Genomic DNA, 16,439 nt, shown 5'->3' on the forward strand with positions numbered 1-16,439 from the left:
GTGGATTGTCTTGTCTCTCCCAGTCGTGACCATTGCATCAGTACACTGCGATGACGTTGGGCAAGGATGATGTTATACTCTACTTGTCAATCTCTTTGGGTAAGGGGTGCCGTCTAGCTATCTGCATCATTGTTTTGTTCTTCCTGCTGACTGCTACAGGACTCGCAAAATGCCCGATTGTCACTATGTGGAATGCGATACTTTTCTGTAGTTCCTGGGATTGCGATCATCACTATCGTTTTACTCCATGTGCTCGGTCGTGTCCTACATCAGTGGCGCCCAAAATGGACAAAAACATTTATTCCAGAGCACCCACCATATCCCGAGCTACAGTCAAGGCAAGGGACCCAAAGGTTGGGCTGGGTGGTAGCGTTGTTTGCTATCTCAATCGCTGGGTTTGCATCTGAGCTTATTAAAATAATACCAACTGGATCTACTAGAACCAATTATATCCTGTTACTATCTTGGGTAAGTGAGAACAGGACCAGTGTGGCGCCTTTAGTCTGATTGATGATAGGCCACAGCTGCCGTATTCATTGCCAGAGAACGCCCAAAGTCTAGCCCCGTCTCTCTACTCTTTTACTTTATGCCGGTATTTGCGGTAGAGATTACTTTTATTTTGAATCAGAACGCCTATGGGATATCCAAAGTAGTCGCTTATTACCTTGCCGCTGGCGCTGCGCTGGCAGGATGCACCATCATCTTCTTGATGCCTCTTCGGGGGCCTTCGCTTCCGCATCTTGATATTGGCGTAGTCGGCCATCCACCGTCTAGCGACTTTCGCAGCCCGGAGGACAACTTAAAACTGTGGCAGTTTCTTAGCGTGTCGTGGATGGCTCCGCTAATGTTCATAGGAAAACAGAGACAGCTAAACGAGGATGATGTCTGGTTTTTAGGATTCGAGTTTCAACATCAGAGACTGCACGAAAAGTTCCGTCGACTTCGAGGTTCCGTCATATCCCGTTTGCTTCAGGCCAATGGAATTGACGTTTTTATTCTTACCTCAATTTCGGTAGTGCAGATGATTTGCGGTTTGACCTCCTCCCTAGTCTCTGAACCCGAATGTCATTGACCACTTGTTCAGACTTTTCGACGCCGGTGCTCCTGCAGCAATTGTTACAGTCAATGGGTCACCCAGAAAGACCTAAGAGAATTGCTTTGACCTATGCTCTTCTCTCTTTGCTACTTCGCTTCGTCTCCGCACAATCACAGGTACTGTACCTCTGGTATGGTAGGCGGTGTTATGAGAGAAGTAGGGGTGAGATGATCATGATGATTTATGAGAAAGCATTGTCTAGAAAAAACGTCTTTGACCAGCAGTTGAAAAGCGAACAAGAGTCTGAACCTACCGATGGAGATTGTAGTGATGATGATGCTGATCCTAGCTCCAAGAAGAGAAAGCTTTGTGGATTACTCCATCTGAAGCGAAGTTCTCGCAAAGACAAGCCCAAAACAGCGGCATCTATGGGTAAAATCTTCAATCTACTACGAGGGGATGCTTACGAAGTAGCCCAGCGTTTCTGGGAGGTTGACACTCTCGTTGATAAACCAATAGGGCTGATCATTGCCATTGCGCTTGTTTGGAAATTGCTTGGCCCATCGTGCTTTTTGGGCATCATAGCTATTATAATTGCCCAAGCAATTAACGCCATTATCACCCGCATACTTCTCCAGTGGGAACGCATCCGCAGGCTGGCAACCGACGCCAGGCTTCAGGTTTCCACCCAGTTTGTGGAAGCCCTTCGTCACCTTCGTTGGTATGGCTGGCAAGATCATTGGCTCCAGCAGGTCATGGATGCTCGGCAATCTGAGTTGAACCTTCGCATCATAACTAGTTTATGGAACGTTTTGATCCGTTTCGTCAACGCTTTCGCAAGCGGATTGTTTCCTGTAGTCGCTTTCTATGCCTATACGATGTTGGCCGGGCACCCATTGCGTATCGACATTATATTCCCTGCTCTGCAGCTTTTCACGATGTTGGAGACTCGCCTACGAGACCTTCCTGGCCTCATTACCGTACTCATCAATGCATCCATCGCGATGGAAAGAATTGAAGGTTTTATGCAGGAGCCAAACAAAGAGGAAAAGAATGCTACTTTCTCCTCCGACTTTTCGCTCGCGCTCGAAAACTGTTCTTTCGCGTGGCCCGGAAAAGAATTGCCTGTGCTTTTGGATGTGAATATGAGAATCTCTGAAGGACTGACAGTCATTTGCGGCAAGGTCGGAGCTGGAAAGACTGCTCTAATTCAAGCTTTATTAGGCGAGCTAGATCGTCTCAGGGGTGTATCACATATTCCGAACGAGATGGTCGGGTTCTGTTCTCAGACACCTTGGCTACAAAGCATGAGCATTCGGGATAACATCTTATTTTCCTCTCCCTATGACGAGCAGCGGTATAAACGAGTCCTGGATGCCTGCGCCTTACTTCCAGACCTCGCCAATTTCAAACACGGAGACATGTCATTTGTAGGGGAGAATGGCATCGGTCTCTCAGGTGGACAGAAGGCACGCGTTGCTCTTGCTCGAGCAGTATACAGTACAGCAAGAATTCTGCTTCTTGATGATCCGCTTTCTGCTCTGGACCATAATACAGCTGAATTAATAGTCCGTAAATGCTTCTCGGGCCCTTTGATGCGGAATCGAATTGTTGTCCTTGTCACACATCGCACACACCTTGTTAACCACATCGCAGATCAAATTATCAATGTGCATGATGGTCAAACTACAATACAGGGCCGACAGTCTGCTCTTTTGTCTCATGATGATAGCTCCAATGAAACTTTGTCTTCTCATACAGTCGACAGTGAGACACAAGACGAGTCAACGATTGAAGTTGAGACGGCAGCGGTGCCACAAAAGTTCATCGAAGAGGAGCACCGCGCAGAATGGGGTGTGAAGGCCAGAGTTTACTGGAGTTACATCAAGGCAGGCAAATACAAATGGTGGTCTGCACTGGTCGCCGTGGTAGCAGTGTTTCGACTGACGTCTGTTGCACAATCATGGTTCCTTAAGGAATGGGGTGAGGCATATAACCAGCCCGCTTTATTATTTGGACACTCGGAATCAAACGTGGTATTTTTCTTCAGGGAATGGGCTGTATACCCAACTTCACTAGGCACAGCTAATTGGATACCGAAGAACACAATGGACAAATTACCTCCCCCAATGGAAGATGTTCGCCCATGGCTACTGGCATTCTTTGCTATCACTGTTTCTCAATCAGTGATCGTCCTGCTTGCGCAGCTCTTAATGCTGGCCATCGTCTACTGCGCGGGGAAATCGCTTTTCCAACAGGCCATGGTATGCGTCAGTCATGCCACTTTCCGATTTTTTGATGTCACTCCAATTGGGCGTTTGATGAATCGACTGACATCAGATATCGGAGTTGTTGACGGAAACATCAGCCAGCAATTCCAAATCATCGCATTCCAAGCCATCACATGGATTTCATCGATTCTAGTGATTGCTTCAGTGACGCCCACCTTCCTTGGGTTCTCCTTCCTCCTTACTGCAACTTTTATATTCACGTTTCTGCAATTCCTACCAACCTCACAGAGTCTGCGGCGACTGGAAATGGTGTCGCTGAGTCCTTTAATATCCAATTTCGGGGAGTTATTACATGGCTTAACCACTGTGCGCGCGTTTCACGCAGAAATGCGCTTCCAGGAACGAGTCATCGCGGTTGTGGATAAATTCCAAGGCATGGATCATTTTTACTGGTCACTCCAGAGCTGGCTGATATATCGCTTCGAGAGTCTGTCGGCGATTTCCACGTTCTGCCTGACGGCTCTTGCATTATACACGAGCGTGCCTCCAGGCCTTGCAGCATTTGTTCTTATAGCCGCGAACAACCTGGTAGAGGCCACCCACGGGCTATGCAAGCAGTATGGCCAGCTCCAAATGGACTTTGTCTCCGTGGAGCGAGTAGACGAACTACTCCACGTGGAAGAAGAAACTCCTGGGACAATCGATCCCCCAGCCTCATGGCCTAAATTCGGCCACGATATTACATTCGAAGACGTCACAATCCGCTACGCTCCTCATCTAGATCCTTCCCTTAATAACATCTCCCTCCGAATCCCCGGGGGATCCACCACGGCGATCATTGGCCGCACAGGCAGTGGGAAGTCCACACTCGCTATCTCTCTTCTCAGCGTGGTCCGACCCGAATCCGGTCGCATCCTGATCGACGACATCGACATCGCGCAAGTGAACACCCAAGCCCTACGCACACGCGTCACCTTCGTCGCGCAAGACCCCGTCTTATTCCCGGGTAGCATCCGGCTCAACCTCGACCCAACGTGCGATTATACCGACGAGGAATGTGCCGACGTCCTCAGATGTATCTGTGGCCGACACGGCTGGACCTTAGATACACATGTTGAAGCCGGTGGTCGGAACCTTAGCCAGGGTGAACGGCAATTAATTGGTCTGTCGCGGGCAGTTCTGCGTCGGAGCTCGATTGTCATTCTGGATGAAGCAACAGCATCCATCGACCATGAAAGTTCATTGGAAATCCAGCAGATAATACGAGAGGAATTGAAAGAGTCGACGGTGATTACTATAGCGCATAGATTGGAGGCAATTAAGGACGCGGATTATTATATTGTGTTAGATCAAGGTAGTGTGTCTAGACAGGGATATGTCAGGGACATGTAATACTTAGAGAAAACTCTGCGAATTGCAATTCACTTCGTTTCATTTCACTTTGTGTTCGTTCTCTCAAACACACAACACATACTTAACATGAGGGACCCATATCACCAAGTCCAGGGGTAAACCTAAACCAAGAGCACATACAAACCAAGATCTCAACCCAGAGAATCAGTTCAAGCAAAATAACCCCATATGCACCACAAAACCCAATACCACAGGCAATGACCAGACCGTGTCCAGGACCAACCCCTCGACTCCGACACAACCGATATCATACCAGAAACACCATCAGGTGAAGGCGAGCTCGTTCTTGACTCCATGTCCATACTGGCCACATTCGCAGACACCGCAACCACTGACGTCTCTGTCTTCATTATCGTCGTATACGGGCACTTATCCCTCATGTGTGAAGGACCAATACCCATACCAACGCTAGATTCACGCACCGAAGAAGACACATATAAGACTTGAATTGTCGAGGTAGCAGATGCAGTATGCGTCCGGATCGGATCAAAACATGTTCGATATTTTCTTGAAGACGTCGACATTGCAGGCATCGAGTCTGTGGTGACAGGTGTAGCAGGCGGAGGAAGAATCAAAGGAAGGGAGGAGATAGTGTACATTGGTCCTGGAACAGGTATACTAGATCTCTTTCCGGGAACTGGATTCATATCATGAGGGTTGTGAGCATTGTCAGACCCATCGCAGATAGTTGTCTCCGGTATGGAAATGGGTGACCCAGAGCTGAGATAGCCGGTTCCGTTGAAGGCGCAGATGGCGTCTCCGGTTGTGGGGGAGGATTCGTAGCCTTTTTTTAATATATATTATAGCCCATTAGTTAGCTGGTTTGCTTTATTGTTAGGAGATAGAAGTGTACGGAAGCGCACATGTAGCCCAATTTTTATATTTCGATGGAAGAATGGTAGCGAGTCTAGGATTATTAGTTCGCGGATTTCATGGTCAGGAACAAATGGTACAGACTCGATGATGCACGACCGGATTTCAGCTGTCGCTGTAGACACGCAGGATATCATTGTTGGACCTTGGAGAGATCCATGGACGCAGTAGCTACCACCTGGTTTGGAGCAGAGAAGACTGTTTGTGTTTGCGTTGCTGATGTGGTTAGTTCCTGTTATTGAACACGAAGAGCGACTTACTATCCTATCTGGGCCCATCCATTGCCTACAAGACAAAGGATAGTCCAAATGAATAGAGCAAGGAGCGTCATTTTGATGGTCATGTGGTGAGTTGTAGGGCATAAATAGCTTATTGCTGAGTAGGTGTGAGAGAAAAAGAGCAGTAGGGGACTGTCGGGAGTTGTGCAAATTGGAATAGGGCATTAATTCACTTATGGTACTAGAATGATGTAGTGCTTGATATTTGCAAGTAATACTTGTGCGCGTTCCTATCAATACACACAAGAATTATAGCACCATATTTATAAAGCCCCCATAGTAGGAACAGACGTAAATCAAGACTTTTAGCCAAATCATCCATATAAAACGCCAAACTCGCCCTCACGCAATGCATAAGATCAACTGATCACGACTGACTCTGCTTCCACTTGCGAATCCGCCGCCTCAAATCCCCTTCGCTCTGTTGCATGGGGTTCAGCTTCCTGTCGCGGAACATCGCGCCGACATCATCACCATGTTTATCAACCAATCTCTGAATCCATTCTGATTCCCGCGAGCTCTGATGGCGGGGCTTCTTAGCCTTCACACCTTGTCCCTCCTGCGCCGCTTGACGTTCAAGTTGCTCGACAATGGTGGTCTTCGGCCCTCGCGACTCCTCCCTATCGGATAGATCATTCAGAGGGTCGTTGAGCGGATTGGGGCGTTTCTGGTTGATGACTCGAACAATGTTACCGGTTTCGGGGTCACGCTCTACCTGGACTTCCCCCAGACCCAATTTCTTTGCGGTCGCTTGCGCGCTGCTCCTGATGTGCAATGAATCGTCGCGTTCACTATCGACGCCTCCGTCTTTGTTCGGGCGTTTTTCCGCACCACCAGCAGGGGTATTGAGACGATGAACAAGACCAAGACGACGGTAGTTTTGGGTGAGAGTCAGTTTGCGATCCCTGTCGCATTCCCATTAGCAACTCAACTCGTCACGTTTGCTTCGCCCAAAGTCCGTACCAGTTTTCAGCAATAATGGCATTGCCCAACACATTGATTTTCTTCTTGCCACTTTTCAGCATTCCAGTCCTCTTGGGCTTCTGTTTTGGTGCCGAAGACCGGAGCTTCTTCTTATGACGGACACTGCCCATTGTGAAAATGCACACTGGAAAAATAAACAAGGCAGAATTGTTCTAGAGTTGCGACAAGAAAGATCGGAAAAAAGAAAATGAACGATCTTATCGATTGACGTCCGTGTTTGCATCCGATCTTGGCGTGTTTGCAGCCTCTTTGATTCTACTGCCACAATAATACAGCAAAGAGTACATGATCACCCAACGTCAATCCTCGAGTCGGTCTCTGCATTAATTACTTTTTGTCGACCCTTTCGCTATGGTGTCGCGTCTTGTTTCTCCATTGTGGAGGATTTGCTTTGCGCTCGCAGCTGGTGTGCTTTTGTCTTCTGCATATGCTGTCACCAGCGACGCTACCTCTGTTGGGGAGCTGACTGTAAGACAGATTGAGGATGAATTGCAGGTAAATATGGATCCGGCCATTTACCTCTCCTGTTCATTTTATCTCCATATCAATAGTCGAGTACTATATTCTGTATATCGTATCTGATCTCTCTAGAACTGCCCCTTTGTGGAAGGCCTCAATAAGCACAAACGCGCCAGCAGCCCCCAAACCACCAGTCTGACTTCCAAGATCTTTTCCATTCTCTTCCCTGGAAGTCCCGCCGTCAATGCCATTCTGGCAACAGTATATATCTCCGGTCCTCCCAGTGTGTGAATCCCGGCCCCAACGTGGAGGATGTCTTTGTTACGCATTAACCAAGCATTCCATAGATTTCCTGCTCGCACTATGTCCACCCAATATCGATCCCTCCTCGTTGTCCGTCATGGTCGCATTTGCTGTCGGGGGTTTACTAGGCGACACACTCTTCCATCTTCTCCCCGAAATTTTCCTAGGCGAGGATGCCCAGGACCACGTCCGTTTCGTCATGGTCGAACCGAACCGCAACCTCCTGCTGGGCTTGGGCATCATGGTGGGGTTCTTCACCTTCGTCGCGATGGATAAGACATTGCGTATTGCAACCGGTGGTGCAGGACACGACCACTCCCATGGCCACAGCCACAGCCACAGCCACAGGGACGGGAATGATAAACCCGTAGCTGTCACAAGCAGCCGCGACACTGGCACCAAAGAGCTCAAACATCGCAAATCGCACCCGTCCGAGTCCAGCCCAGCTCAACCAACGGAGGACACAAACAAGGAAATCAACCCCAGCGTCAAGCTAGGCGGATATCTTAACCTCATCGCCGACTTCACACACAACATCACCGACGGCCTCGCCATGTCGTCATCGTTCTACGCTTCGCCAACAATCGGCGCCACTACCACCGTTGCCGTCTTCTTCCACGAAATCCCCCACGAGGTCGGTGACTTTGCGCTTCTTATACAGTCCGGGTTCTCGAAGCGCAAGGCTATGGGCGCTCAATTCGTTACCGCCATCGGTGCCTTTCTGGGCACGTTCATCGGCATCGCGGTGCAGGAGTTTGGCGGGAACAGTCACACCGGCGATGTTGATTCGGTGGCCGTCGGTCTGCTGGGTACGAGCTTGACTTGGGGTGATATGCTTCTGCCTTTTACGGCGGGGACCTTTCTCTATGTTGGCACGGTATCGGTGATTCCAGAGCTGTTGGAGACGGGCAAGAATAAGCGAGCCGAGATCAAGCAGACAATTGTTCAGTTTTTGGCTGTAGCTCTTGGTGCGGGTATTATGCTTGCGTGGGTTTCCCCCCCCCCCCTCCTCCTTTTCTTATTCTTTATTTTTATTTTTATTTTGTTTCGCCTTTTTCGTTTCATGAAACTGGATTCAGTGCTAATAATGGAACTAGGATCTCTTGGGTTTAAATATCCTATAACTACTTACTCTACGATATTCCGGTTTAACTGCCCTCGGCAGATGACAAAATAGACAGGTACTGTAGAATAGGTCTCACATCGCATGCTGCATTCAACCTCTACTTAGGTCCTGTGTTATATTCATAACCAGCATACCATCGATATATAAAGGAACCAACACCATCGATTAACCCAACACCAACCCAGAACATAATTCACTGGACGAATGCATGTTTTAGAAAACATAAACACGAAAGCGATGATAGGAATAAACCAAACAATGGAAAGAACACAAAGCCACCACCTTATATAGACCATGCGCACAGCGCAGTATAACAAATCCCAAATTATCATCTAATAAAACAATATTTCTCTACTAAGATCTTTACACTCGTATCACTCGTTATAGTGATACACCTGTAGACATGGTTAGCTCTGTGCAAATATCAGGGTGAAAGGGACAACTTACCAAATAATTGGGCAAACCAAACACCGAATACCCTAGACGCTTCGCCATCCTCGCAAACCCCTCTGTCTCAACCAAGTGATAGAAAGGGAAGGCGGGAAACATAGCGCCATCACGGTGTACATCAGCCTTGACCATCAGTGCGGTCCCGCCGACACCGTCGATCTCTACCTCCCGGTGGGGGTCAGGATTGGTAAGGTCGGCCATATACGCCATCAAAGAACGATAGGTTGGCATCTCGTGGTATCCCTCAAGGAGGATTTCGTCAGGTTCCATGGAATCCGCCAGGGCCTGGGCAGTAGAACTATCGATCCAGGAGTTGAAGTCGTAGGGACGGACGTCCATTCGCTTGGTATCAGTATTGTAGAAGCGCTGGAAACAATTAGGGACAATGATGGGCTTATCATGACTGGTGAGATCCTGGATAAGCGAGGACGGGGTCTCAATGATATCAGCGTCCAGCCATAAGACCCACGAGGTGCTGGGGCCAAGAGTGGTGAAGAGGAGACTATTCCGGGCACGACTCATAGATTCACGTCGTGACTTCTGATTCGACATCTTATGGCGTTCCTTCTCATCCTGTGACTGTATAGGTGGGTCAAAATCCTGTCGTAGAATGGAAATGCTAGCAAAGCGCGAGTCCACTGGTCCTGACTGCGTCTTTGCAATGGCTTCTTCCAGGGCGGAGACAGCCGTGTTGCCCTCTTTGGTGCGTGGGACAATAAATCCGATGGAGATCAACGCATGCGGATAGCTGAGTTTCTCCACGTTGTCCCAGAATTCAGGATAAAAGCGCACAAGAGGTGTCAGGATGAGGACTCGCTCGCCCATGCCGGCAGCGTTCTTGGTGCTCGTAAGGCTGTTGAGATTGTAGTGCACAACGGGAGGGGGCGCTTTGATTCCATCGCTACGGACAGGTTGTTCCTTATAAAATGGCTTGGTGGGCGGCGAGAGAGGGTTCTGCGCAGCATCTTGTCGCAGCTGCTGTGACGAGTCGGCGACGGGAACGGCGGCGGCGGCGGCAGCGGAGCCGGAGGGGGAGGAGGAAGGGGAAAGAAGGAACAAGAGGAATCCAAAGGCCAAAAGGACCGCGAGGAGCAGCGTGATGGGACTGGTGCGTCGCATTGGACGAGCAACGGCCATCATAGGCCGTCAAACCGTGTGGAAGGGGGTGATGTGGTAAAGTTGGCGGGAAACTGATGCGTTCAATGTACGTGGTCAATCTAGAGATCGACGGTGTTGTGGCCAATCAGTCGACCAACAATCCTAGGCAAGGCCGGCCAAAGGAGGTCTGTCTTTTTAGCCCACAATAATAGCAACCATAGCGCAGGGACAGAGGGCAAGCGGAAACGAAAGAACAGGCCGGTCAAGAGAAAAAGTAAAGATGAAGCTGCCGTCGGAGTTCTGCAGAATTTCCGGGAATGGATGGCGTTGTCAGGTGTTCCAGACGCTGCCGAATGCGGAAATTCGGCATGCTCAGTTCATTCTTGCTACAATACCAGACAATCTATATACAATCATATTTGTTCATTCTATCCATTATGTCTATTTATATTTACAGCTGTCTTACGGCAGCCACCGCATCACTCCTTCGAAGGCTACCAACGCCATCGCGTTCGCTGGGAATGCTCGAAGGAAGCACGGTACAAATCCCCTCCAGTATCCTCTCCATCCTCGCTCGCGATAAACCGCCACTGCAGCATCCTTCCACCATCGGAACCGGCGCTGTCCGTCCCCAAGCGCACCGCCCATAGGGTCCGTCATAATTCGCTGCTTCACGACATCTGACGGATACGAGGTGATCCAAAAGACCTGGGCAGAGATTCCCCCAGCCCAAAAATTGATTGCTGGCGCCGACAAGTTCGTCTTTTTTTTCATCCACCGCGTCAGTACGTCATATGACCCCCACCAGAAGAAAAAGAACGAGCGAAATAACATCGTGGCACAAAGACCGCGATACAACCCAGAAATTCCGTGCGTGCGAAGCTATAACCGTTAGCCGTTCTGTCTCCCTCTCTCTTTCTCCGCCCTCACCCGGTCTCTATGGCTCTTACAATCTTATGAACGCAGTCAATGGGTCCACTGTACATGCGCTTCGACTTTTCCGCAGCATATTGGATTTGTAATCGCGCTTTGACATGTTCTACTGGGGCAGCTACAAAGCTGACTGTAGTGCCAGCCATAATGCCAGCAATTCCGTGGCCGAAACTAGGTAGCATATGCAGGTCCGGTTGATGTGTAGTAAATGGCATGAGGGAGCGGAATTGCGGCTTTGAGAATAAGTTCTCGAGAAGCAGTCGACGATAGAGCGTCAAAGAGCCAAGCATGCTATAGACCATAGATCAGCCACTATCTCTTCTTGTCCATCGTCTCATCCGAAAAGTGTAGAAACTCACATAGAGTCCATCACCATCCATCCGACCAGCGGTGGCGTTGCTCCCTTGTATAATCCACCCACACCCTCCTTTCGCACGGTCTGTAGCACACAGTCCAAGGGGCCCTTGAAATGACCATCTTTACTAGTCTGTAAACGAACTTTGACGGTATCGAATCTATCCAAGGAATGCAACGGTTAATTCGTAACTTCGCGAGACAACGCAAACAAGAACACGAAACGAAAAAATAACATTCACATACGGATGACCAACTAGAATTCAAAAATCGACATATTAGCACTCCCCGAATGCGCAACTGCATACAATAAACATACCACTCAGCTTCGCAATCCCTGAAAACACACCCGCCACGAACCCCTTATAGTTATGCTTTGAAGTCGTCGGCGGCGGCGCACTCCCTGTGCCAATGCTACCCATCTTAGACGCCTGAGGATCAGGTATACCAGACGCAGTAGAAGTCGACAAAGATGGCTGAGTCGAAGACATTATTTCCCGTGTCTCGTCCCGAATAGGTATTACCCTGACTGGACAATCATAAATAGAATGGCACGAAAACCCGATCGGTCGCTGCGGAACTGGGTTTCAATGACGAGAGGTCCGCTATCGGACAAGGCGGTTGACGACAATATCAGTCCCGCGCATGGGCTTTACAGAGGAACTTCGGGGGAGAGAGGGAAGGCAACCATGGAAGAAGGAAGAAGGCCAGGGGAGAGACTCCATTGAAGAGAAGAAGGGAGTTTTCGGACGTGGTTGGAGAAATACACGCTGGGTTGCATTGCGCCCCGCAAAGCCTGCTTGGTTCGGGGAGAAGGGTTCCCTCTCCGGCAAGCGCTGATCGGAGTTGGACTGCGAAAGACATGAGCTACTATCTTAGGGGGAGAGCCAAATCCATTCCTAGGCTTTTGTTTCTATATTACTGTAATGATTATGATAACAATTAGTTTGGAGTCTCGAGAGATACGGTAATTTAAAACATAGTTAGTTGCCCCTTATAGGCTTTTGTATGTCCTGGGAAGACCTCACATTTAATGTACTAGATGATATTTACTGTAGCGGAATTTACTGAAAAGATTTCATAGATTGAGAGTATTTATTCATGCTCTGTTGCCAGATGTCTCTATTTATATTATCACTCAAGACCTCTAACTTCTCTTCCCTATTTCTCTTTTTTGGATTTAGTTTTCGTTTCGCCATTTAGTTGGGTACATCTATGTTCCCAACCGATCCTATTCCAAGTCGATGCCATTCTAAATCAAGAACAGTCTGTTTCTGTTCAATGCCCATGTTTCAATCCCGAATAATCAAATGCAATACAATAAAAGATAGATGACTAAAGAGACATGGTGGAAGTGAAGATAACAGAGACATAATAAGAAGAAAATAAATAAATAAAAAAAGACTAGGTGAGTTGGTGACAACGTGGGTATAAGTGCAACATGGCAATAATACATAAAAATATCATAGCAACGGCCGGGTTGTCTAGATGGATGGGGCTGCCAGTGTTTGATTGCTCTCTTGGCTAAGACAACCGGTGCGCTGGTCATCAATCAAGGTCCGAGAATGAAAAACACCAGAAAGCCGAGAAGAAGCTTAAATTAGAGGCGTAAATCAACACGTTATGGGCATAAATAGCAAACAATATCCGGTGTCAACGACTCTTGGTGTTTTTCTTGGCCTTTTGTCGCGTGCGCTCATTCTCGCGGGCAATCAGTCTTTCCACGACGTCTGGAGTCGGATCAGAATGCTTATGATCACGCGACGCCATGATGTCCGAGGACGCAGGGGCGCCAGACATCAAATAGCTATTGGCATCCTCCAGGGCTAAGGGCGTAACAGGCCCAGGGCTGCGAAGAGGGTCCAAGCGAGGTGCCGATGGACTTGGTGAAAGCGGCCGAGAGGGTGCCTTCGATATGGTAGGACCTTCCACCAACTCCCGGTACTGCCATACAGGATCTCGTGACGAAGAGGTGCGGTAGATATGTTGTTGCCCGGGAAGATTCTGGGAACTGGTGGACGGCTGGTAGACTGCTGGATGGAACCTCGGTAGATTGCCCAGATGGAAGGTCGGGGCCGACTTGGAGGTGTTCTGCGGTCGAGCCCGTGTGGGCTGCGGCGAGGAACGTCCGGAGGGCGACATGGAAGGTGACATGACCGGAGAGTAGAAGGTGGAGCTGTCTGAACGCATCCTGGTGGAAGATGAACGGGGTGATCGACGACTAGTTCGTCTACGGTTGTGGCGATCTCGAAACCTGTCGGGTGACTGATCACGGTGGGCGAAGTAGTATCCTTTGTCGAAGCGGCCCGTTAGAGGAGTGACGGGTAGGTCGTTGTCAAGTACGTGGTGAGATGGCTTTGGAATGGGGATCGGTCTTGATACGGTGCGGGAGAGGGTGAGAGCGTCGAGGGAATCGGCAGTTTCGGAGACAGGGGAAGAAGAAGAAGGGGACGGAGGGTTATATGTTGAGCAGGTTGCTGTCAATTCCTCGAGGGAAGACAGCGAAACCCTGGTGGGGTGGCCGTGTCTGGCAATGAGAGAGTCTAACTGGTCCTGCGTACCACGATAGGAAGGCGACCAGGAGGACGAGGAGAGATTGGCTGGAGAGAGCATGCGATCAGCTGAAATCCAGTGGAATGCGGACAAAGCATGTCACACGTGTCAGGTGGGGATTGTAGGGAATGAAGGCCAACGCAGGAGTTTAACCGAATTGTGAGCTCTTCCAGTGGCCGAGGAAATCGGCGATGAAGTGGGGAAGGAATGGAGATGATGATTGGATTTTGAGGCATTCGCGGGTGTTAAGCAAGGGGCAAAAGGAGGGGAAAGATGAAAGGTGGAACACAAGGGAAAGTAACTTCGGTTTCAGGGACGGAGAGAACTTACTATTGAGTAACGGCGGCGAGTGGACGGAACTGTAAGACGATGGATAGAGCGAAGGAGAGGAAGCGGAGGAAGAAGTCGAGAAAGGAGATCGTGGATAGGCCATGGAGGGTTTTATGTATTTTAAAAAAAAAAAAAAAAAAAAAAATTTATCAAGGTACCTGGCGGATAATAGGATCTGACATTGAGGGAGTTGAATTCCCTCGTCCCCTCCACAACCTGCAGCGAATTGTGTCACCACCCCTCAACAGTATTCGTTCTGTCACTTTTTGTTTGTTCCTGGGGGGTTTCGCCGTAATTTCACGACCCCTCTTTTTGTTTTGCTTTGCCGTATTAGGTTCTTTATTTCTTTTTCTCTTTTTCTTTAAAGAAATAATAAAATAATAATAACAATAAAAAGAGTTCGACTATCAAGCAAGAACGAGTTAGCTTGCGGGGAAAAGCATGGCGTCATGGCGGGAACGGCGGGAGAGCCGTGAGAGGGGCAAGTGGAGAGGGAGCCACGGTACAGTACGGTATGGTACAGGAGGCGTTCCCCACTTCACCCTTGTTTGCAGAGTGCGGATATACAGATGGACGATCGACAGAAGAAACAACTTAAATCGAGATGGATTGATATGGAGACAGGATACTCACCGGGGATGATATGCACTGGATCCGTCAGATAAATGGTGGTCCTGAAAAGAAAAGTACTCCCCAGAGGTGCTTTTGCTTTTCCTCGATGTTCTGCCCTTTTAGACGGGATGAACGACTGATTGGTTCCTGAGGAGCCGATGGCCCCTAGTCCAGAGTGAGCTAGTCGGATGGCCACGGGACATGTAGTGACGCACGTCCACGGATTCGGAAGAGCAGGGACTTTTAAGGACAAGAGAAAACGGGGAAAGAATGTCGGAAGGAAGAGGACCTGGATGGAGGAAACTGGAAGAAGTAAAATGGTATCGACCTAGGTGCTATGCGGCATAGACGACCATGCTACCGGTCACGCAGGAAAATTGAACGAATAGCTCTTCAGATCATACAGGCCAATGATCAATGGCGGTGGCTCGGCCCTCGCGCACATTGCATGGGAAGTGACTAAGGTAGTGACTAATCAATCAAGCATCCAGAGAAAGTCGAGGAGTCGGTCGCTATTTGTGCGACGTGAGATCCAGCGCCAGCAGAGCTTGATCGATGGGCATCATGGTCGCCTTTTAAGCGCAGAGCAGCGGAGAGGCATACTGCGGTCTTGCCCAGTAGAGGAAAAACCGGTTGTAACCACACGCGGCCGAATCGGCTGACCCAGACTGACCAGCTCGACTTAAAAATAAATTATTCCCCCCAGAAATCTATTACTACACAAGGCGACTACAATCCGGCAGGATGATAGGTGCGTTGTGATGGAGGCCGGTTCTTCTGGGGGATGGCCGACTACTAAGTACCTATGTAGCAGTCGATGGAGACCGTTTGGCACGAAGGCTAAGCGGTGGCTGATCTACCAGGGTCATGCTGGACGATGAGTGGCCGAGCACCAGGTTGATGAAAGGGACTAGTCATTTGCTAACAAGGCTGCAAGTCATTCCCATCGTCGATGATAGGCAAAAAAAGAAGATGGATCATCATGGCTGCAACCCCAGATCATTTCTACGCACCGTCGATCTTCAGCTGCGTAGCACAATCTCCCAATCCAGTTTAGCCTCGAGTGGCAGTTTCAACCCGGTCAAGGCAGGGGTTTGTGGCCATCGCAACGGCGTAGGAGGTCTCGATGTCGACTAGAATGTGATGGTCTCAGACATCACCCACTCGGGCGATCAGTTGACCCTCCCATCACATTGCTCCCCCACCCACCTGATGGAGGGAGTGCATTTAATTTATTGTCGCTGTGATAGATCTCCCTGCAGTCCAATCACCATGGGCAGATCTCGCATTTCGATATCAGTTGAAGGGATGATGATGCCGTCATGTTTCGGGTATGTTCATTCGGGGGTTTCGGAGAATAGGGGTAAAAATAGAAATCCAGATTAAATAAAGACAGGCAAAATGTC

The 16,439-nt window shown here is 49.1% G+C and overlaps 6 protein-coding genes across 6 annotated transcripts; 2 read left to right on the forward strand and 4 right to left on the reverse strand.

The window, feature by feature from the left end:
• Positions 1 to 1,125: 1,125 nt before the first annotated feature.
• ATNIH1004_010854 (putative ABC bile acid transporter) lies at positions 1,126 to 4,659 on the forward strand (the record flags this gene model as incomplete). Its single annotated transcript, XM_033575422.1, has 1 exon — positions 1,126 to 4,659. The coding sequence occupies one exon, from the start codon at positions 1,126 to 1,128 to the stop codon at positions 4,657 to 4,659; it is 3,534 nt and encodes a 1,177-aa protein (XP_033421277.1).
• Positions 4,660 to 6,198: 1,539 nt separating this feature from the next.
• On the reverse strand, positions 6,199 to 6,925 carry NOP16 (nucleolar protein 16; the record flags this gene model as incomplete). Its single annotated transcript, XM_033575423.1, has 2 exons — positions 6,199 to 6,736; positions 6,795 to 6,925. The coding sequence occupies 2 exons, from the start codon at positions 6,923 to 6,925 to the stop codon at positions 6,199 to 6,201; spliced, it is 669 nt and encodes a 222-aa protein (XP_033421278.1).
• A 241-nt stretch (positions 6,926 to 7,166) lies between these two features.
• On the forward strand, positions 7,167 to 8,690 carry ATNIH1004_010856 (Zn(2+) transporter YKE4; the record flags this gene model as incomplete). The annotated part of the gene is made up of 4 exons (XM_033575424.1): positions 7,167 to 7,310; positions 7,407 to 7,557; positions 7,622 to 8,564; positions 8,675 to 8,690. 4 exons carry the CDS (start codon positions 7,167 to 7,169, stop codon positions 8,688 to 8,690), a joined length of 1,254 nt encoding a protein of 417 aa, XP_033421279.1.
• Positions 8,691 to 9,077: 387 nt separating this feature from the next.
• Positions 9,078 to 10,293, reverse strand: MNN9 (mannosyltransferase complex subunit MNN9; the record flags this gene model as incomplete). The annotated part of the gene is made up of 2 exons (XM_033575425.1): positions 9,078 to 9,098; positions 9,151 to 10,293. 2 exons carry the CDS (start codon positions 10,291 to 10,293, stop codon positions 9,078 to 9,080), a joined length of 1,164 nt encoding a protein of 387 aa, XP_033421280.1.
• A 420-nt stretch (positions 10,294 to 10,713) lies between these two features.
• Positions 10,714 to 12,029, reverse strand: ATNIH1004_010858 (putative mitochondrial carrier protein; the record flags this gene model as incomplete). Its single annotated transcript, XM_033575426.1, has 5 exons — positions 10,714 to 11,133; positions 11,202 to 11,475; positions 11,544 to 11,699; positions 11,785 to 11,794; positions 11,858 to 12,029. 5 exons carry the CDS (start codon positions 12,027 to 12,029, stop codon positions 10,714 to 10,716), a joined length of 1,032 nt encoding a protein of 343 aa, XP_033421281.1.
• A 1,162-nt stretch (positions 12,030 to 13,191) lies between these two features.
• Positions 13,192 to 14,524, reverse strand: ATNIH1004_010859 (uncharacterized protein; the record flags this gene model as incomplete). Its single annotated transcript, XM_033575427.1, has 2 exons — positions 13,192 to 14,138; positions 14,422 to 14,524. The coding sequence occupies 2 exons, from the start codon at positions 14,522 to 14,524 to the stop codon at positions 13,192 to 13,194; spliced, it is 1,050 nt and encodes a 349-aa protein (XP_033421282.1).
• Positions 14,525 to 16,439: the final 1,915 nt, after the last annotated feature.

This window comes from Aspergillus tanneri (assembly GCF_003426965.1).
Source record: "Aspergillus tanneri strain NIH1004 chromosome Unknown AapTan_8_pilon_pilon_pilon, whole genome shotgun sequence".
In the NCBI taxonomy this organism is placed as follows: Eukaryota; Fungi; Ascomycota; class Eurotiomycetes; order Eurotiales; family Aspergillaceae; genus Aspergillus; species Aspergillus tanneri.